A 23,424-nucleotide genomic window follows, 5' to 3' on the forward strand; every position below is an offset into this window, starting at 1 on the left:
GATAATCAAGGGCCAAGAATAAAATATTTATTACTTTCATTATGTTAAGACTACAGTGCAATTTCAATAAATTAACAGTGCAAGCAGTAGAGTTAAATATTAAAGTACTAATTCTACTTTCGTTGTAAAGGAGTTTAAATAATGTTCATCTTGTGTCTGATAGAAAACGAGCTTCTGAAGTTTTCTTGCCAACTCTCTTCTCTCTACATTCTTCAGTTGGAGAAAGAAAATCACATTAAAATGTTTCATTTCATGTTCCAGCAAGTTATTTCACCTACCTTGCTCAGCTGGCCCATGACTTCCCACAGTAAGCTGTGCAGCATGGACAATTCTCTGCCGAGGTCAATGTAGCCCTCAAACCCTCCAGCGTTTCCTCCAGCGTCCATGTTGGAAATCTCGTAGAGAAACTGCTGCATGGAGCCCCACTCCATCTCCAGGAACTCGTTCATGAAATACATGTATTCCTCCTTGGGTCCAAATCTGCAGAGACAATTACGAAGAAACATATTGTACAGTGCACCATGGAAGGATCCAATATTTACAGTTTAGGAGGAGTTGAAGAAAATCTCATATACTGTAAATTAGCGCTGGGCAATATATCGATATAAAGAACATATCTATATATTTTTAAATGTGAAATGGAATTAGACTATATCACATTTATCGATATAGTTTTTTTTTTTTAAATCTGTCTTTATAAATAAATGCTTTTATTTAAGATATTTTATTATTTAAATGTGCAGTTTATGGAGCTTTGATTTTTTTTTAAAGGTACTCCTGTTATACAGTATTTATGTTCACTTAAATAAACAGTTTCAATAAAACTACTTGTGACATGTCATATTTGGCTTTGACTGAACATTTGCTCTCACTTTGTGATAAAAATATCGGGATATATATCATATATTGATATCCAGCCTAAATATATCGGGATATGACCATTGGTCCATATCACCCACCCCGACTGTGAATTAAAGCATTTATGTGGACACGGATTGTCTTTGTTGTTGTTTTGTACTTTTGATGTCCTGCACATATTTATTCTGAGTGTAAAACAATAAAGGCTGAATCACTGTGATGTTGCATTCACTGAACTGCAGAGAAACAGAATGTGAAATAAGCAAACTTGTTTCTTTCTGTGATCATATTCAGCCGTAACTGTAACTATAAAGACATATACTTAAGTAGGGTTGACTTATCTGCTTATTTTATGCCCTGTGTTGCTCTGCTAGTGTCTTTGATAAACCAAATCTGCCTGACTTCATCATCTCACTGCTCAAACTAATGGCTGGTTTTGGATAAACTGAAGCTGCATTTTCTTTAGTCTGTTTCCCAACAGCTAAATTGGGTCTGCAGCCTAAAATTGTGTTGTTATTAATGAGATATGAAAGCATCAAACCCGTATTCAAGATGAATTAGATGTACATGCAGACGCAGGGGTTTTCTAGCCAGAACTAGATCTGTTCGATAACAACAGTGAGGATGTTTACGTGACTGTTTTAAGTCTTCCTTTGGTTTTGATCATAGCCAAGTTTTAATAACTACTATGCAACTTGCAGCTATGAACATGAAAGAGAGTGATTAGAAACATGTATGACGTGTTTCATGACAATTATCCTGGATTGTCTTTCACTACCATATCCTGTAAAAAATAAAAATCTCTTTCCCACTTGCGTTTTGTTTGTGAAACGTTGTAATTGTAGTGTTTGGTACTTGTAGTTGTTGCACTGTAATAAATGTGAAACCGAATCAACTTGTTTGTGTTTGCCTGTGCTTTTATCTCAGTCACTTAACCTGAAAAGACCTACAGTATGCCCTTGCAAAAGCATTATTAAGATTTATTCCAGTTGACCTCACTTGTGTGGCCCAAAGTGAGGACAATTTCCCTATTATTGTACATGCTGTAAATTGTAATAATAATTTCTGCTGTTGAATGACATAAAAAAATCGAACAGAATCACGTTCCTCTTTAGATACATTTAAGACCAAGTTAAAAAAATCCCTACAGATGTACTAATCACCTTTGTATAATTTTTTTTGTTTGTATTTTTGTTTTTATTTCTTATTTTCATCTAGCTATGTAACTTAAGTAAAGTATAGTTATTTATAGGTTTAAGAGGGAGGGTCGCTTTGATCTTTCCTGCACATTTGAACTGTTTCTTGTACTTTATGATTGCATGTTTGCAACAACAACAATAAATAAAAAGAAAATAATTTCATATTAGCGTTGCGCACAACAACAATTAAAAATCCCCCCATAAAATCAGAAAACAATTTAAGTGCACAAATTCCTACAGATGATACAAGTAGATCATTTGTATCTGATGTTCCTGAACTGTAGAGTTAATTAAATCACCACCAAACTTTTGATGTCTTAATTATACAGAAGGTGCATATTTAAACCAGTAGGATTGTTTAATATTCAAAGAAATGTCACTAAAGAGTACAGGGTGAAGGTAGGAACAAATGTGTCTCAGCTGAAAGCCTTGGAGCTCACTGTGGGTGAGTAACAGTTTATACCCTCGCTGTCAAAACTGCAAGCCTCTATTTCTGTGATGTTACTCTGTGACATGCATCCCACCTCACACAAGCGTCAACGTCTAACAAATCTAAAAATGAACTGAATCAAATTAATGTTGGTGTAAGAGGACAGGCGGTGGCAGGGACTCACTTGCTGAAGCTGGCCAGGTTCTGCATCACTTTGGCGATGAGCGTGAGCGTGCGGGACGTGCGCTCAGCGGGGTACTCCTGCATCAGATTGAACAAGGAGGGGGACATGATGGCCGGGCACATGAAGCGCAGGAACAGGGAGGAGCTGATGAGGCTGTCAGCGAGATCCTCTCTTCCACGCTCAGCACATCTGGCTCTCCACGAGGCGAAAACTTCCTTCAGCTCTCGGGGAAATATGCTGAAACAAGATGGTTTTATTACCCCGTTGTGAAGGAGAACGGCAAGATCGAATCCTGCAGCTTATTCAAAGCAATTCAGCAAGGTCAGGAGACTAAAATGTACAATAAACTACTGGACCATACCGGCTCAGGATGGAGATTGCGTTTATAAAACCAGTTTCAGGAAGAAATTATGAAAGTTTGTTGTAACTATAAAAGATAAAGGGAAACAAAAGTTTCAAATTTGAACAATTTTCACAGCATGTTTTTATCAAACCAAAAATGTTTCTTCAATCCATATTTCTTGACATTTAGCCTTTCAGAAACAATATTTTTACTGCAGTACAAAAACCTGTCATCGGCATGCAGCTTCATAAATTACATTTATTATTAATAACCACAATAACAAAACATCTATTTCAGCTCTAACATTATTATAGTAAAAGATTAACTCATTTATTCTGATCAGCCACCTTTTTCAAATTAAGGATTTTTGTTGGGTTTTTTTAAGGGTGATGACACTAATAACCACAGAATATAAAAAAATAAAAAAATAAAAACATTCGGCACAGCTCTACAAGGCCAAATGTTTTGTAAATTGGAAAGTTTTCATTTCAAAGACATTTGAAACCAATGGCGAGATCTTAACCCGTAGAAAAAATGTAACCAAAGTTTGTTTTTATTTAATTGCTGGAGTTATTAGATCCTTTTCTGTTGAATCAGTTATAATTCTGGGAAAATATTTTCAGTGTTTCAGTTTCAGATCCTTATTTCCTCAGCTGACTTTTGTCCCTCTGCTGGTGAGGAGCGCTGGGACCTCAACAGAGAGGTTGAGACCTTTGTTCAGTCATGCTGCCTTCAGGGAACGTGGGAAATGAGAGTCTAAATTTTCTACACCTCATATTAGGTGATTGGTGAATGGAGGCCAAACAGAGAGACATTTATAAGCAGTTTCAGACCCTACAAGGTATGAATCAACACAAATACACAATGGATATACATGTGAAGTTTTGTGAGGGGAACACATAAGGTAAAAACTAACCAGAGAGAGTTGATGATCTTGCAGAGTAACAGCTCACAACACATTCGAAGGTTGGCTTGATGGTCGGCGAGGACTGACGGCGGGACACGCATGGGATCCACCTCACAGTTCTCCTCAGACTCGTATAAGGCTCGAATGAAGTCACCTGCAAGTTGTAGATTATACTGTCATTATGTGTCCTTGAGAAAAGGTTCAGCCCGAAACGACTTGAACATGCTGTACGTCTTAAAGTTACTGAGAATAAAACCAAATGTCATTTCTCCTCTTTGAAGGAATAAAATCAGAAAATGATGTTACTAAGATGCCATGTAAGATGATTATGACACTGTATGAAAATGTTATCCTCTTAAAACCCGCTTGCCCTCCTACTGCAACCAGCTTCTTATTTTCACCATATAAAGTTGTCACTGCCTCTTTTTTGATACACGTTCAATAGTTTTCAGGAAGTTCAGGGACACCATGAATTAAAAAGTCCCTAGCTGCCATACGGTTCACCCTAGAGGTCTGGAAAGTAATACTACTGTAGTTAATAAGATGTAGAAGGTATGTGGTGATTTACATAGTTATGGCATAAAACAAGTCCTAGTTATTGCTATTTAAATATGACTAATTATAGACAAAGACTTTTTGAGACATGTAAAGTCTTTAGTTTTTCCATTTGGGTAAAATAAAGTGGTAGATGTTAATAAGTTAGGATGAGCTAATGCTTTAATTACAAATTTGCCAAACAAAGGCTATTTGGAGGATAATCAAACCTGAACATATAAATATATAATATAAAGTATTTGTCATAAGGATAAAATGTAAAAAGAAAAAAATACTGATATGTTTTATGTGGTAGATATTCTGTATTTTGTGCAGTATATTGGATTGTGTGCACGAAGAAAAATCTTAACAGCTAATCCAAATATTCTCACAACTTTTCTTCCATTATGTAAGAGAGTAAAAGAATACATTGGCATTTTATGTTGTGACACAGAAATGTTATTGAAGCAAAATTCCTATTTGTTGATTTAACATTTAGACGGGTCAGTATTTCTAAAATGCGCCACAATTAATACGAGTAATTTCGGAAAATGTCACAAATGTATCACAAATCTCCACATTCAATAGCGTTAGTCATTTTTTTCCTTCTAAATGACAGATGTTGTTTATCTGAGACTGGCACAGTTTGAGCAACAATCATCAGATTACACACGCTGTCGGGTTCATCTGCAGCAGCCTCACCTATAGCATCCTTGAGGTATCTGTGACCTATCAGTTTGAGGTACTCTTCCACGGCCTTCGTAGCGAGCGTGTTCTCACGAAAGATCAAGTGTTCACGGTCCATGAATCGATCCACCTCACACATCGCCATGTCAGACAGAAACTCCTGAGAAGAGATCGTGTTTACAGTTCAGTGGAGCACATACAAAGGAATGAACTCTTAAAAAACTTGAATTATGAAGGTGTACATTTGTATGTTGCAGTTTGATTCGATAAAATAGGTGTAAGAATGTTTCTTTTCTTTACTTTTAAGGAGCTCGTGCAACACATCTCTTTTTCACACACACATATACCGTAAGCCCAAGTGAAATGTCAGGAAGGTATTTTAAAGTCATTATTTCCAGACAATTTCTCATCACAGTGGCAGAAACAGATTTCGATAGATATTAGCAATGATTTATGGAAAAACAAGATGCAGTCAGGTTGCATTTCACCCCTTGGTTACCTTTGTCTTCCCTGTGCTTTGCAGGATGTGCACCAGAGCGAACGCCACCTCCTCTTTGCTTTTCACACTCAGCAGCGGCTCCAGAACTGCACACAGTGTTCGGTAGTTGTTGGTGATGTACTCAGCAAACTCCTTGTACAGCTCCATCGGCAGGATGTTCATTGTCTGGTAGCGAGACTTGACACGTAGTGAGGCGTTGATCACTTTGGTGCTTCCAACGCCGCCGCTTTTGGCCAAGACACTGGACTGTATGACCGGGTACCACTGCTCGACAAACTGCCGGCCCGTGATGCTGGAGATGGGGATGCTGACAAGGCCAAGATATGTGCTTTTCTCCTACAGAGAACAACATTTATTTTTAATATTTGTGGCTCAATAACATGTTTTTTTTTTTGTTGTTTTTTTAAAAGAATTTTTCAAAAGGTTGTATATTAATTATCCATTCAAATTGATTAAAATGTAAAGTTTATTAGTCAGCAAATGAAATGTGTAATAGTGGGTAACAATTACCTCCATTACCCATTTTTCAACATTTACAACTACAACATAAAAATATCATAACGCGTTCCCAAAGACCATCAGTTCTGCACTACCATGCAGAGCAGGGCGGGGCTTACCCTGATTTTATCCCATGATGCACTGCAGCGAAGAGAGTAAACTACTACAATCTGCTGTTACATTTGCCCTATTTCCGAAAATCGGAAATCTCTCTATGATTTCTGGTATTTTTAATGTGTCTGCTCAGTGCTTAACAGTGCTTTTACTTTTTGTAATTGTCATTCCTGTGCTGCCAGACTTCAAGGTGCCAGTTAAAACATCAAGAGTTCATATTACCCAATTTTTATGAATTTTCAGGTTGAGTTTAAGTGATTTCTTTTACTATTTCATGAATTTAGGTAGTCTTTAATAAAAATTTGGAATGAAATCTACCCAAAGAAGATGAGTGCTAATTTTTACCTTAGATTTATTGGGTAAATTCTATAGGTTGTTTACCTTGCGTCTTTTTTTGTCAGTTTCCTTGTAGAGGTGCAAACGAAGGCTACGAATGGTAGGCAAATTGTTAAATTCAAAATGCTCGCCCCAGAAGACTGTGTCGGTCCGGGGTTTGCTGGTGGTGCGCGCGTACAGCATGTCATCCAGACACAGCTCACAATAGTATCGTTTCTTAGCCGGAAGGTCTCGAGCCTCAATGATCCACAACTTGAGCACATTGTCCACCCGTCTGCTGTTGTCCTGGAAATGAAACGGAGAGTCCTGTTACTGCATTATAACAGTCCTTAAATACATCAGTCCTGAATGTTGCACATCCCATCTTGTGAAAAAAAAATTATATTGTATCTACCTTGTTGGGTTTGACAGCTCGTTGCAGATTTTCAATCCACTTGTCTCTCTCTGAAGCTGAGCGGCAGGCAAAACATTTTGTCCCTGAATTGGTGGTTACCTGAAGATCAAAATAACGTTTTTATATATTCCTTATTATAACCTACAACCACTGACTTTTTTTTCTTTTTCTTTTATTTATTTATTCCCTATTCAGCATCTTTGAGTGTCGAGAAAAGCGCTATATAAATTGAATGTATTGTCATTATTATAAGATATTCTAGAAATGGCTGGGGATGTTTAATATACTCCTATTGATGCTAATTATGGTATGAAAAATAATATTCTACACCACTGTTTTGAGTGTTATACATTTCAAAAACAGTTAAAACCACCACAAGTTAAAGATGAATTTGACTGATATAATTTAGATTTTTAATTTATTTTGTATAGATATCGCGATAATATACCCGGTAATTATCTTGAATTCTTTTGGCCACGATAATTGTAAGGAAAAAATCTGATATCATGACGGCTTAAGCTGTTACTAAAAAATTATTTTCACTATCAATGAATTTTATTGTTTGATTTTTGCACATTTGTTCCATTTGTTTTTTACTATCAATTTATTTTTATTGCTATTTAAGGAGAAACAGGAAATTTGATGAGCTCAAATCAGATAATCTCTTAATATAAAAGACTAAACAAAGATTCATTGATTGGTTGCCTATTAATTTTCTGATTGGGTAATTAAATAATATATTCATTTAAAGAAAACTTTTTGTATCTTTTATTATTTATCAAATTTCAGATGTTATTTTATTTGATATCTTTACATCCTAACATTTTTTTAATTAATGACATTGGTTAGTTGCCTCGAGAAATCTACAATTAGTTGAATAATAAAAAAAAAATGGGTCCATTAGTTGGCAGGTAAAGCCAGGGAGAATTAAATGGTTACACAACACACCTCAAAGCAGTACTCTTGTCCTAAAATGCTCGAGTGGACAGGTTTGATTATCGCATCTTCATCCAAAACTAAGTCCAAAGCCTCCGCAGCACTGCTAGGAGAAAGTAGGGATTCATGGGAGTGGGATTCTTTGAAGCTCTGCATCAAGCGTGTCCTGGTGAGAGAAGAATTCATCGTTCAAATATGATCTTTTAAATTATAATCATACGTTATATCATATATATATTTAGATAAACATTGCAGAAAGGTTTTCATATTTTTTAAAAATGAGTCACTGCAGCTCAGAAATCCTCACTCCTGCAGTGTCAGGAGGATTTTTCAGATCTGATCCTTTTATAATGAGTTTATGGAAAAGCTAAGACTCCCAGATTTACAGTTCTGGTGTTTGCAGTTTGGTCTGTTGACTCGACTCATGTGAGTCATGCTGCATGTCAGGGAAGTTGGAGCACAGTGTGTCAGTTTGTGGTGCTGTCTAGAAATGCAAATCTTTCATTTCCTACGACAGTACAAGAAGAATTTAAATATGCAAATGTGAATGCAATTTTGGTGTTGTCTTCTGCATAAATAGGATCATTGTAAGCTGTTCAGTGGGGCTCGTCTGCAGGAACACTGTAGTGCAGCGCAAAGGATTACACCTGATCATTGTGAAACCTTTTGAAGAGGGGAGCTCTATCAGAAAAAAGGAAACGTGGTGGTAAAAAAGAGCAAAGTGGTGAGCCAAAGCTGTCTCTCAGGTGATGCAAGGTCAGTGGGCTGAGTAAAGAAAATGAAGTGAGTAAAAACACTTTGCTAGTGTTCAATGTGACGCCAGAGCCAGCAGATTACTAGCTTAGCTTAGCATAAAGACAGCCTGGTTCTGTACAGAGGCATTAAAATATTAACAGCCAAAATGTTAAACTATTCCTCTTTGAAGAAGAATGCACTGAAAATATGGAGTTTATCTGCAGTGAGAAGCTGGAGCTAGCATGCTGCATTATTAACACTGGCTTTGAACATGAGACAGAAATATGAGGGGGAAAGAAAAAGCAGCGGCTTTGAAGAAACACCTGATAATTATGCAGCAAATGAGGAGCACTAATTTAAGGCCAGATTTAATGCTGGTCAGAGGTGCAGTGAATCGTCTAGCTTGAGGAGCGCTGCCATCGCAGAATGCCGTACATGAGAGATGCTTTGGTAAACCGACTTGGCAGCAGAGGTAGAGCAGCTGCGTTGGAAAGCTAGAGTGTGAAGTTGGACGCCGAGGGTTTACAGCAAAGTCAACTTAACAGTACTGGGTGAATTAAGCGTGTGTGGGCAGAACTCAAAGCAGGCTGTGAAGGCAGCTGTCTCAGGCAGCGGTGGGAGCTGGTGAGCGGCTGTGGTTAGAGGGGAAAGCACACTGACTGAGGCAGGAAGTCCCTTTAACCCCATCACCACTAATCTACCCCATCACCTCCTTCAGTGCTGCCTCCACAGAATACACTTCGAATAACATTACTCGTTTGAACATTTGAACTGGGCCTCTTCATTAGCACTGAAAGGGATCTTTGCATCCCGTGCTAAACGTCTGATTCCCTATCTCTGAGCATCGGACATTCACACCTGCCCTGAAAATGTCTGTTATGCATCTCCTGTGGCGAGAGGAAAGTGTACTGTCAGCGGTACATTTATACTTTCTGCCTCTCCCTCTCTACAATGTTACATTTCCCATATGTGCTTCGTGACTGGATTGTGTGAGAACTGCATAAAATTTTGGTCACAATGCAAACCCGAGCCCTCCGGGATGTGACCTCATGTCAGAATACAAAACAAGAAAAAGCTGCCGTGAGAGCCTCCAGAGCTGCGAGCTACTGTATCCTGAGCAGGAATCACACTGACGCGATAAATGCAGGCATAATGTAATGCAAGTCTAGCTATTTTGTTTTTATCAACAGACCAGTCAGCTCTTCATCACGTCAAAGTGTTTAAACAGAGTCACCATATACATATATACCAATATCAAGGAGCTGATAGGCTTTATGATGACAGATGTGATGAACCATCCAACCCACCCAGGGTGCCTGAAAGCTCTGGGAAAACGCTCAAACCATCTGTGAGTATCTGTCCTTCATTCTGCAGGGCTTTGCTTTTGTCAGAGTGGTTGATAAGAAGCCACAGTTCAAGTGACGAGTGTCAGGTCGGCTCCTCAGAGCATCACAGGCAGCGTGGGATTTATTCACATTATGATTCAGCCACATGAAAAACAAGTGTGGCTCTTTAAAACACAACATAGGTTTTAGTTTTCTGAAGAAAAGGATTAAAACACGCCTTGACTCAGAAGAACACAATTCCACGTAAGCTTGCCATGTGAGTAATAATCTTAAAGCAAAGCAAAGACTAGTGGAACTTAAGTGTGTTAGAGACTGATGTGATACTATTAGCACATTTACCACCAGTCCACTGAACAGCATCAGAGAAATGATGATATTTAAAGTGAACTGCTTTATTCAGTGTTTTTTAGTGATTGTAATAACTGGGGTAGTTTGTTTTGTCGAGGACAAGACCTCTGAGGATAATTTGGCTGCCAATAAAAACCTCCTGAACGATGAAAACTGAGAGAATAAAGGCTCAAGGGCTCAAATACACTTGCTTTTAACTACGCATGACATCAGCCTTGCGTATCCTGCGGTGGTTTGGAGTGTTGGTGCATGTCTTCAGACATTAATGCTACGCTCCCCAAAGATGCAATACACATATAACCGCTAGGCGTAGGGTTATAGTAGGGTTATATGTACTGGTATGTCTGTGCATGGCGGAAAAAAGGACGGAAAAAATGTGGGGACTGTGCCAATGGTGTGTTTTGTCCAACAACCATCAGGTGCCTGAGCTGCAGTGATCTGAGAATTAAGATTAGATGAGTGTTGTCCTGTTTGTTAACACGATACCATGCACTTGCGGAGGCTCTACTTCTGTGTTATATTTGAGACCTCACACAGTCTGATTTATGTGGTGCTCCCTCTAAAGGAATCCTCCAGTAACACACGTCGTACACAGGCAAGTAGGTGAACATTTAGGTTGGAAAGCAAGTATAATTGAGCCCTAACCGGAGAAGCAGATTGCAGCTGGGCCGCATTGAAATTCCATCTTTTGATAATGTTTTGATTGAGAGACACCTGGTGGCAGAAAATTACATATTGTACGTTTAATGCTTGATGAGCTGCAATATTCTTTGACTTGATCCCATCTGGGAACATTTGTTGCACATCTCTCTTTCTCACCTACTTTCTTGTGAGGCTCTACACTGTCAACTATCATATAAAAGGCAAAAATGCCAAAGCGTCTATAGTCTCTGGTTCTTTCTGCGTGGAGTCAGTGTATTCTCCGTGGCGTTGTGTGGGTTTCCGCTGGGTGCTCCAGCTTCCTCCCACAGTCCAAGAATATGATCCTGACGAGCACAGAACCCATGCTGCAATTATTTTTGTTTCATTTTGCCCTGATCACTAAATCCTTGCATGATCTTGACACAAAACAAACTGCAACATATACTTACAGTCATGCCTTATGTCTACTAATTAAAGATGATGACCACATCAGATATCTATTATTCAACCTGCTCATGACAAGACGAGTTTTAATTGTATAACAAGAAAACATTTTATGATCACATTACTAACTGCAAAAATGGCCTCTCCAGCCTTAAATATGTATGTCAGGTGAATTTTGTACATGGAATCACTCATACGTAGGAATATTTTTGTGATAAACTGGCAACCTGTCCACTGTGTATTCCTGGCTTTTGCCCAAAGCATGCTGGGACAGGCTCCAACCTCCACGTGATGCTGACTTAGAAAATGGTCAGTATTACTTTCAATTATATAAACGCCTCAAACAGTAAAAGATCACTTACCTTTCTTGGTCAGCACTTCGAAATCGAGGCAAAATCATTTGTCTGAAGCTGCTGGTCCGGTCCAGTTTGGGCTGGCTTTTGGCCCTCTTGATGGAGCCCTTCAGACGTCGGTTCAGAAAACTCTGACGTTCCTGCAGGGGAAAACAAAAAAAATTATAAGTACTGTACGTAGTAAAACACTTCCCAAACTGTTTGAATTTACTACAATATGCAGTCAAAATTTACATGGTTTATTAGCAGGCTTAGCTATAAAATTAATGTATAAAAAGTGTAAATTCCTCCTCAAGTATCACATTGACTTTGCTCCTCTTGAGCCCAAAAAAGCCAGTGCAAGTACATATTTTCTAACGTATGGATCAGTCGAGTGTGACCAACATCACTGTTCTCACCGGTTGTCTGAAGGGCTGTGGCGTGGCATTCGGAGGGGTCTCCATGCTCGACTGTCTTACAGAGGCAAAACTTGCCCTGCGGGATTGGTCTATTAGAAAAGAAAGAAAAAAAAGAGATCAATAAATAAGTGAAGTCTGAAGTTTTTTATTTTGCACAATAAGAAGACAAAAAGAAAAAGATGAAGAAATAAGGGCTTATACAGGGCCTCTTTCCCTATATTAAATTTCACAAGTTCAATTAGAAAAAAAAAAAGAATTACCATAAAAATTAAGCAAAATTAAAATATAAAAAATGTAAATAAAACAAAAATAACAAGGACATTAAAGATTTACTTACCTTACTTATGTTGTAAAACTTTACTTTTTATTATTATAATATATTCCTGCTTATCAATTTCATGTCTTTTTTTGTTCCTTTAATCTATTTTTATCTAGCTTTTAGTCTAATTTTTATATAAATATTTTAGTGTCATTACTATTATAGCTTTTAAATCAATTTTATTGTCATCTTTTTAATCTATCCTATCTACTTCTACTACTTATTTCACTCTGTGTTACTACTATTACTGTTATTATATGATTTAAATCTATTTTTGTTACATTTTCAGCATTTTATTGTCTTGCATTTTCGGGTCTCAAATTTTAAACAGTTGTTTTTACAGTCTACATGGGCATCTGTAAAGCACTTTGAACTGCACTAACCTGTTTGAAAGACGCTATACAAATAGTTTGATCAACTGATTGACTGATGAAATCACTACACTTAGTCAATAAATGCAGGTGTTCAACTGCAGAGCACAATATCCTAAAAGCTACTTTTTTCCCTGCATCTGAATGCAGAAGCACAAAAACACATTATGTATTATGAACATTGATTTTTGATGACAGGCTGTAAACTGTCTGTGAGTCAGACTGAAGGCTGCTGGGTTATGGCCATTTAAATTTAGAATGCAGCTGTAGGGCGGTTGCTGAGTAAATTTCCATCAAATTTTGCAGGATTACTCAGACAGAGTTTATCTGCACTCGTGTCATATAATTAGGTACCAATTAAACAATGCGTTCAACAATTATGAGAATTTAATGCCAAATGGGTCATGCTGACTTCTGAAGGCAATAATAATAAAATGGAATCAGGAAACCGATTATTATACAAATACATTTTGTAAAAGATTTGGTGAAGAATTGATTGATGTGTAAGAGAAGTGTTTCTCCTCAGCTTTGAATGATAATTAACAGTGTGTGTTGACTCACAAAGTGCTTTGACACTTTGGTGAGATTTTAAAACAACATGAGGCCATGAACAATATTACAGAGATTTGATGATGTAATAACAAAATAACACAAAATGCCCCTTGAAATGGGTCACAAAAGGAATCAAACACATTAGTCGTCTACAATATTGCAACTCAACAGATAATGGCGTTGTATTGTTGAAGCATGATACAATTACTTGAATTGTCGGATAACTTACAAGGAAAATAATATAGATAATATTGATGTTATTTCTGTCTTATCACTTAAAGGTACAGTACGCTGCACCTTTTGAGATAGTTAATTTCCAATCAGCCAAGAAGGAGATTTGATAACGCTTTATAATAAAGTCCTTGTAATAACCATTAATTAACAAGTAATAAGGCCCTTGTAAGTCCTTACAAGATGCTTATTAACATTATTGTGTGTTTATAAGCTTATATCAGTGTTAATAATGGAATTACAAACACCCATGACCCACCCATTATGTCTTTGCCATGCCTTTATTAATCTTATTTTGTTTGCTTATTGATATTAAAATATACTTTATTGCTCATCTATTATAAGTTAACTATAAGTTAACTATGCTTTTTGCAACTACCGGATCTGAAGCGAGAACAATGTCTTATTACTTGTTAATGAATGGTTATTAAGGACCTTATTATAAATCGTTACCGGAGATTTCATTACATTTTACCAGGTCATTACATTATCTCATTCATAGCTTGTGTTATTACCTTGCAGCTGCTTTGGTCATATACAGAAAGGGAAAAGGCATTAAAGTACATGACAAGCAGATAATCACAAATAAGCTATCAGCACACCAACAATGCAGAATAGTAGGTGTTAGTGAAGCTCACAATCAAGGACAGACAGCTATAGCCTCCAAAAGACACAGAACAACAATGTGACAGCCTGAAAGACACTTAAATGCTTTAATCACCCTCCACTGGAAAACTGTCTGTTCCCAAGGCCAGTGGAAAATGACGCAGAATCCTGAAGTGAGAACTATATTGGGTGCGTATATATAGTGGGAAGAAGTTACAATGAGTCACCCCGAACTTTACGGTCTTTGTCTGACTTTGGGCTTGTGCAAACTGGAACATAATGATGGATCTATAAAAGTATAGACAGCGGTCTGTAGGGAATCAGATCTGATGCTTTCTCTTCGGTGCATGACTGTGTGTTGACACAGAAAGAGGAGGCCAATGCACAGCAGCAGGAGCATCTTTGAGACTCCAAAAATCCTCACAAACAACAACAGAAATGCAAGAGGGGGTTTTATAAACACCTTTCTATTTTTATGGGATGTATTGGAGCACAGTGTACATTTCCTCCCTCCTGAATAATTTTCCTTTTTGCCTAGCCTGGTTCCAGACCTTTTGAATGGTCAATGCCCAATTTGTTCAGCACTTCAAATAGCTCTGCTGTTTTACCTACTGATCAGAAGTGCCGTTTACACATGCACCACAACCCTAAACATATCTAGACATTACCTGGAGGAGCTATGTGTGAGAACGTAGATGTCTGAATTAGTTAGACGGGACATGAAATGGACTTTACAATGTCAGCCTTTTGTGTAATGACCTATTGAGCCCATGTATGAATAGAGCAGGTCATTGTGCATTGGAATTCACAGCATTTGAGTGGGCTTGTTGCAAAACCAGAAGAATACAAACATCATAAGGTAAACAAGAAGCCTCATTCCCACAATACTGCTGATTAAAATGTCCAATTTGAGAGACAACGACATTCAGGAACTTCTGTCAGAAAGGGCTGACGTCGAAATCTTCGGACAAATTCAAAGAACGTAAAGAAACTCGATACGTGACCCTTGTGTAACCAGCGTCATGTCTGCCACCACTCGCCTAAACCAAACTGAGTATTTCCAGTAGGTGAGAATGTGTCTGACGGGGGCAATCTCCTGTTGTGTGCTACATGTATGAAGCTCTAGACAACATCCAGACCTGATTCTCCTGACGTTGATCCAGATTTCAGAAGAGGAAACAGCTACAGTTTAGTAGGCGGGATAAAGAGTGGCTTTGTCATCTTCCGACATCACTAGTTAGCTACCTAGCTATTAATTTAAATGACAGAAAAATAGTGATGAGCATGTATCAGATTGAAACCGTTGTTGTAGGTCGAGTTACAGAAATAACAACTCTTAAATTAACTTTTTTTTTTGGTCAGTGTGGAAAAACGGGAACTGCTCTTGCTGCTCTCGACTTCTGTGTCAATCGGAATATGACATTAGTGGGACTGTCACTCACTACAGATACATTCGGGCACAGCATTACAAAAATTGGAGGTACAGATTTCCCTGAATATCTAACCCTTCCCTCGTTCACACATGACTTTGTGCAGGAAATGTTGCTGATATAAATAGATAAAAAGGGAATTTATATTAGGGGTATAAATCGCGGGATTCATCACGCTACGATATTAGATGCTGATAAATGATTCATTGGAGAATGATGCGATAAGACAAAGTCTACTACGGTACAGCTTTGATTTGGTTAGATTCAATTTGATTTAGGGGACAATATCATATGTCCATTTACCACAACCTGTTTAGATTTAAAGCAGCTCACAAAAAACAACTAAAATATGATTTAACCATTTTATTTGAGCTCTTCCAGATATTAAAATGAAAAACAACCCATTCTTTTTTAATACAAACAATAAAAATAGACCTTCTGTTCACTATAAAGTGCCACATAACATTAAAGTGGAAATGTTTTTTATGGGTTGACATAAACATCTCAGAGTCTGAGATGATCTTTTAATTATGATCATTCCCAAGATATGCTTTATCTTTGCGCTCAGTTTACTTCTGTAAAGAAAACTGTGAGACTGTCAAAATAAAAGCACACAACAAAGACGGCGATATGCATCTATGTTTGGGCATTGCATCAATGCAGTTGGATCGTTCACCGATACATTTTCTAAGCAGGTTGTGTCAAATCAAACTCATCATACATTAGATCTTCTGAAAGTGTAGCATAAAACGTCACATGATGGTCTCTTAAAGCTAAAAAGTGTGATAATGTTTCATGTTGAAATTCATTCTGCTCTTCTATTTGTCTGTGATTGATCGATTGGATACATTATTTTTGTTTTTTAGAAATCCCCCATTACCAAAAGGAGCTGTTTTTGTCCCTTTGCATCAGAGAAACAAGACACTCTGTCATCCTATGATTTCCTCGCTCCCAAAGCCTCTAAATAGGCGACTCTCCAGGTTCTATTCTGAATCCAAGCTAATTGTTTGGTATCCATGGAAACAACTCCAAGGGCTCCTACTTGAACTGTAGAAGATATTGGCACAAAACTGCACAATAAAGATGATGAAAGACACGAAGTAACATGCTGCACAACACTGTGTTTCTGGTTACAGTGAAGTGAGTGAACTGATCAGACCTGCTCTCCTGCACTGAAGGAAACATTTCAATTTGTTTTGTGTCTCCTGTCGGGCTGAAACCTCTCACTAAATGATGCTGCAGAGGAATATTTAGCATATTTCCCTTTTTAAAACATCCCTGCCACTAAAACGGTCACCTGCTCCTTGTGGTAGATAAGTAAACGTGACATATTAGAACACATGGATGTGTTCAGATGGGCTATTCTGAATGTAAATTGCTGTCAGGACGGAGTGTGTGGGTGGCAACAGCCTCTAGCTAACTGTGATACAGAGGGAGAAAAAGACAGAAAGAGGAAGACTGTGAGTGGGTGTTGGAGAAACATACTCAACCTTTAGTACATATCTCTCTATTAATACACATTTGGAAACTTTATTATTTTAAATAAATTGAATAAAATCATAACCTTTCCTCACAGCATTGATATATTTTAGTATGCAGTATGAGGATACAATGTACCATCACTCAAAGTAAGTGATTGCCGCATAAGCAGCCCTACTGACAATCTAAAGCTGCTATTCATTTACTAAAAGCAACAATATTGACCTTATTAGCCAGACTGGATATAAGCTGTGACGACACCAATCCACATTAAATATATTTACTTTATTATCTCCATTGAAACAACTCAGTGTTCCTTCTATCAGTTACATTGATTCAGTCCATATGACTGTATGGAAACTAGAGATGGGCATTTAGCACATTATGGCGTTAAAGATCAATTAAGCGATCAATCGCCATGTTTTTATACATACTCCAGTATGTATAAAAACCTGCATACATGGAATAATAAAAGTTATATATGCACTACTTTGCAAAAGTAGACACTTTTATTTTGAAAGGATATAAAGAGACTTCCTGTTGATCATAAAACTAACTCAAGTGAGATTACACTGTAAAGATGTTTCAATGTTTTAGCCCCCGAAGAGGCGTGAGCTTAGTTTTCTCAGTAATCTTGCATATTTAAACACGTTTTGTGTATAATAAGTTTTGGATAAAATCAAACCTAGTAATTCATGCTAGCAAGGTTTGATACAGTATGCTAATTTTGCTCAAATTGATACTCTATATACTAGCTTTATCCAACTTAATTCTCAGCTCATTGGCTTATTCACGTACAGCCGCAGAGCTGAACACTGTTTCAGTTCAGCGAGTACTGATACGCAGTCATAGATAAAATTTAAAAATACACAGATCGATTAAAAATTCCATGTGATCGACCAAATTCTTAATGAACATTTATCGATCATCGATTAATTATTCCGATCCCTAATGGAAACTGTATGAAGGAAGTGGATGTAGACACAGCAACATTCATATTAAAGACAATCTTGTTTTTTTGGAGCCAGAAGTGACTATATTTGATCTGACTGAAAACTAAAGGACACCTGCACGCCCACCTATAACAGCAACATGACTGCACCTGGCTTCTGGCTACGCCGTGCAAAGTCACTGCTAACAAAGGTAGCTTCCATAATTCAAGGTAAACTTGTATAACAGTACAAAAATGTACACAGTGCCACACCTTGCTACGCCTCTATCCTGACTCACATGTTGCCATGGTAGTAGTGACTTGTCAATCGTACGCTAAACACGTCCTAAACGTGCCATCATCATTTTACTCTAAACGGGACCATTATTTACAAAATGATCATCATGCTGTGTTAAAGAAGGTTGGAAACTAGCAATTGAAACCATAAACCCACAAAGAAAAAACTTAGTAAAGTTTTTCTTTCTATGGTAATAAATCCAGTGAGCAGAAAGATCATTTTCTCGTCGATTTCTTTTTACGACCAGTGGAGTCGTGACAAGAGTGACAAGAGCCAACAGCCGTATTAGCTGTTCGGTTAGCCTGTAATTAGGCACAACAGTGGCAATGACAATGTGACAATAGCAATCAGCGTGTCCCACTTCTTCTAATTAGGGATTGGCATTAAGCATTAGTCTATATTTAAATTGTATGGGTTTTTTAATGTGCAAATAAACCTTTCTTAAGAAAATCCTATTCGTTAGTTGAAATTTCTTGGTAACTTGACAAAATCTGTAAAAGACACCTACGAGCATTAATTATTTTTAAAGGACACAGTATCCCGCTGGGACAGTATATACTGTAGATGTCAGGAGGTTAAGGTTTTATACAGTAAAGTGATTCCTGTAATTGCAGCTGAATGTAAATGTGTGTTGTGTACTGTGTATTTAAATACATAAATTCAAGCCACTACACCATAAAAGCACTTATCATTTGCATTTTCACCGGTGATGAGAATGTCGCCCGTTGATAGGTGTTATTTTCAGTTTGTTTTCCATCATGTGTGAGACATCTTTATGATGCATTGAGGGTGGGGGCCGAGCTTTTTGACTCAATTTTACCGAGACTGTCCTCAATGTTGATGGTGCAGAAGTCCACCTCGTTATGGAGTGACGGTGCTTCCAGTTACAGATCACACATACAAGATCTCGTTATGTCTGGTCTGGAGCATCTGACAATGAGGAGCCTCTTGTGACTCACAGACGGGACTGCAGGGGCAGATGTCGCATTCATGTCACACTGAAGCCTCCTTAATTGCCATATTCCGACTAGTAAATACTGTCCGTGTCAACAACAAAACGGTAATTATGGCTCGGAATTTCAGACAGGCCCAATATGCCCATAACATTAGTGGTTTTTCAAAGGCAATGTTATCTTAATTTAATGCTGCTGTGATAAACTACACTATTTAGATATGCTATATGTAGAACATTGGAGGGAAAGTTATCAAATTAATTACATGTTGAGAAATGCATATATCACAGCTGTTCAGCCTTTAGGCTGTTTCAAAGTTTCTACTGTACAAATCTGCTCATCTAGTCAAACGTAGTGCTGTTTGAGTTCAACTGTTATATTTCAATTGTCCATACAATTCTAGTCAACCAAAAGCATTTTTTATGATTAGTTGAGCTTATATTTATTTAAGAAGATGAAAATAAATGCTTAATAATAAAAAGTGATTTAGCAATAAACTGCAGGTCACAAAAACACATGTTTTATGGTTCTGTCAGTTTTACAGCCAAACCAATAAACTGTCTGGCTGATATTATTGGTTCATAACAGCTGGAGCACTAGGTAGCAAGAAATTACAGTACAGGGATACAAAAGATATATCTGAGGGTCATTTTTCAACTGTAAAATGTCAGGATAAATTTAGATGCAACTATTTTAAAAACTATTTCAGATATCCTTTTTAAACACAAACTCATACTGACCACTACATTATTTCTTATTCACAAATATTGATTTCTGCCACAGAAATCTCATATTAGGGATTCTGTTATGGTGCAAATAGACATAGTCAAATAAAGTCAATGTGTATTTTTGATGTTTTCTTTCCGTTAGCCTGAAAGAAGAAATGTTCTAGAAACAAAACGTCTTTTTTCTATTCATTTTATATGAATCAATTGACAGCAGTCTTGTAGAATGTACCAGTTCTTCCAAGAAATATCAACAACATTTAATCTTGAAATTCTGCACCTCTTAAGCAAAAAAATAAGAGAAATCAGTGATGTCTTGTAGTCCTTGCCCCCAAAGTATAAAGCAGATTGACGTTGACTGTGATATTGCCTGCTGGATTTTAATCAATTTTAACAAACAGCTAAAACTGGGTGTTATGTCACACTTTACATCATAAAAAAACTTGGAAAGACAGCACAAGGTGCAAGTGAGAATTTGTTTTTTAATTTGGGTAAATTGACTCCTAAAGCCGACACTTAACTCTAAAAAGTGCTTGTATAAGAAAATGAATGCCAATTGCCAAAGTACACTGGGTCAAAGGTAGTTTATCTGCCATCATGAATTCATCACAGCTGTTGAAAAACCACAGACAGTGAGATGTGTGGGGAAAGTTAAGGCCATTCATTACCAGCTAGCAGTCCAAACAATCAGCCTGTATGACTGACAGACGCAAAACACCGCTGTATCATCCTTGTGGCTCTTTGACAGGCCGGCAGCATTGCCACAGGAGGTTCGACACGGTTTTTAAAGTGTGAGCGCTGATTTACAAAAACGCAGAATGACATTGGAGATGCAGAGCACACAGAGACGAGAAGAGAATCAGCTGCTTGAATAAACTCGTTTTACTGACGGCTGCTTTTAAAATGCAAGGTGAACAAACATCAAGGCTATTGCTTGATACAAATAAACTTGAGCTAAACTTGAGCCCTACACATGCATTTAAAAGATAGATTTAATAGGGTTTTCATTATGAGATGTTTTAATGGGGCTGTTGGGGGTTTTTTTTGCTAAGAAAAGTTGAGGGGAGAAAAAAAAAAGGACAAGTGACACTCGTGACCGTGTTCAAAGTCACTCCAGTGCTATGTTTAGAAACAGCACTGTAATCCAGTAAATGTAAAATGCACAGAAGAGGCAGAGCTGCAGGATTTGAAAGCAAAGGTGGGTGGAGGGGTTGAGGAAGCAGGGGCAGTGTGGGCGTGAGGGAGCCACGGGAAAGAACCTGAGATCGGCTTGATATATTTGGAGGAAGAGAAAGAAAGTGACTTCAAACATCCTGCAATGCACCTTTGATGAGAAAGACATTTTAAAATGTAAATACCCTCCAAGTGCAGGAAGGTATGAGAGCAGTAACCTGAATAAACAATCTGAAGTTGCTCTCCATCACGTGTGTTTTCCAGCATTCCCGTCTCTCTCCTGCCTGTCCCTCTGCCTATGTGTGTGTGAGCTAGCCAAGGCGAGTGTGGCCTAGTTACCATAGGAACACGTTTGCAGCTTGTGCACAGCTCTCCATCAAACTACCTTCCTTTTTTTACTACTGTATTTAGAAGCATTATTGTTTGTAAATGAGCAGGGCCAAATTAAACAGCTGAAAATCGTGGTGAAAATGAAATTAGAGATCAAGCAGCAATGTGAAGCTCTTAACACCGACTGCACTGAGGCACTTCTGCAGCATCTCATCACAATTCATAATAAGGTGATCCTCAACTAAGAATTCCCCGACAATATGAGCTGCCTCTTGTTTGTTCCTTCCCTACACTTCAAAACATTACTGCTTAATGTTTGAAATAAAAACAACAGCTTTACACGCTGCGCTAACTAACAGAAAATGATTTCTTTTCCTGTCCCTGGAGGGAGCAGAAATGGCTGCTTTCATCTGGGGAAGTAGAGAGAGCAAAGAGAGGAGGAAGACTCGAAGTGTATCAAAGCCGGAGTAAAAGGCAAATGGCGCTATCAAACCTAGAGGATGTCAAAATAAAACTCTGGGAGTGTGACAAAGCAGGGCTCAGAGGGTGAGTGATGCTCCGGTGGAGGATTGAGCGGTAAGAAATCCTCAATGTATTGAGGTACTTTTGTAAAGCTTTATAGGGCTGAAAAGGACTGGAAAGCCATGGCAGAGGAAAAAGAGCAGGATGTCGCAGCAGAGGTTGCAGTGCATGTTAAACCATCCATTAAGCATTGGCAACAGTGGTGTCGATGGATGTCAGGGAAAACAGCGTGTTGAAGGGGGACATATAAAAACATATATATAACAGAGAAAAATCTCACTGGACCACGACAGACTGAAGAAGAGGCTTTGAAAGTGAGGTACAGTTGACAGTAGTGACAAGTAGACCTCTGAACTGACTCACTTGGGGTTAAAACTCCAGGTCCGCCACAGCAAACCTCCGCTTGACCAACCAACCCAAACTGACTCTGATGCGGCAGCCACGTCTTTGAAGATGTGTCCATGCAGCTATATCGCACAGACACAAGGTTTTTCTTTAGTTTTTAAGATTCATAGACTGACAATGACAAGAAAGTAAAATGTTAGTGTGCATGTGAAAAAGAATAAAATAAAAGGAAAGTAACCTTAAGGAAGAAAACAAAACTTGATCATTGTTCAGAACAAAAAAGGAGAAATGCATCTTCCAGCTAAACTCTTTGTTTCAAATAGGGAATAAAGTGGTAACTTGGAAAATTAGTCAAAAATTATTTCTGTCCTGCTGCAGGTGGAATATTTGAGTCTTTTTGGGATTTGAGAAAAATCTTAAAAGTGGCAGTGAGTGTTGCTGAATGACCATCTGGGTTTTCTCAAAAATAAACAGGAATTTATCTTTCAGAAAAACTAATGTTTAGCTGAGACTTGAATGAAATGCATGGGAGAAATAATCTGGGGCTACTGCAGAGCATGTGAACACAGTGACTACATTTAAATGCACATCAATATTCCACTGCTATTCCAAATATGACAATATTCCAAGTTTCATATGGGTCATGCAAACGGCTTATCCTTTAGATATTCCAAATTAAGCCTTATTCCAAATGTGGCATTTCAACATATTCTTATGAACAGGTTTGATTTCTGGTTAAAAGTTTTGCAGCACAGTTCATATGATATCCCACAAAACATGTGACATATACTGCATCATTAATGTTGTAAAATGGTTAAAATGGTAAAAGTTTAGACAGAAAAAACACTTTCCTTAAGGTTAGGAAAAAAGAACAGGTTTAGGTTATGTATGTATCACGTACTGGATATTGGAGGTAGGGCTCCAGTTCATGTGCACAAAGCCAAAAAAGTTTGACTTGCATGCATAACAGCACC

At 37.8% G+C, this 23,424-nt stretch overlaps 1 protein-coding gene across 4 annotated transcripts in view; it reads right to left on the reverse strand.

Annotated features, from left to right (window-relative positions):
• Window positions 1–23,424, reverse strand: part of LOC131984521 (ras/Rap GTPase-activating protein SynGAP-like) — a 51,192-nt gene that overhangs the window by 21,101 nt on the left and 6,667 nt on the right. For 2 of the 4 annotated variants that reach the window (XM_059349367.1, XM_059349364.1), the window contains 11 exons: window positions 22,469–22,572; window positions 12,186–12,274; window positions 11,797–11,927; window positions 7,932–8,085; window positions 6,984–7,082; window positions 6,635–6,895; window positions 5,642–5,977; window positions 5,158–5,302; window positions 3,931–4,075; window positions 2,672–2,908; window positions 279–480 (listed from right to left, as the gene is read on the reverse strand). In XM_059349367.1, coding sequence (XP_059205350.1) covers window positions 279–480; window positions 2,672–2,908; window positions 3,931–4,075; window positions 5,158–5,302; window positions 5,642–5,977; window positions 6,635–6,895; window positions 6,984–7,082; window positions 7,932–8,085; window positions 11,797–11,927; window positions 12,186–12,274; window positions 22,469–22,568 — 1,899 coding nt within the window. In that variant the 5' untranslated portion in view covers window positions 22,569–22,572. The remainder of the gene's footprint in view (window positions 1–278; window positions 481–2,671; window positions 2,909–3,930; window positions 4,076–5,157; window positions 5,303–5,641; window positions 5,978–6,634; window positions 6,896–6,983; window positions 7,083–7,931; window positions 8,086–11,796; window positions 11,928–12,185; window positions 12,275–22,468; window positions 22,573–23,424) is intronic. The other 2 variants (XM_059349366.1, XM_059349368.1) reach the window with 2 other exon arrangements.

The sequence above is a fragment of the Centropristis striata genome, chromosome 14 (genome assembly GCF_030273125.1).
Source record: "Centropristis striata isolate RG_2023a ecotype Rhode Island chromosome 14, C.striata_1.0, whole genome shotgun sequence".
Lineage (NCBI taxonomy): Eukaryota > Metazoa > Chordata > Actinopteri > Perciformes > Serranidae > Centropristis > Centropristis striata.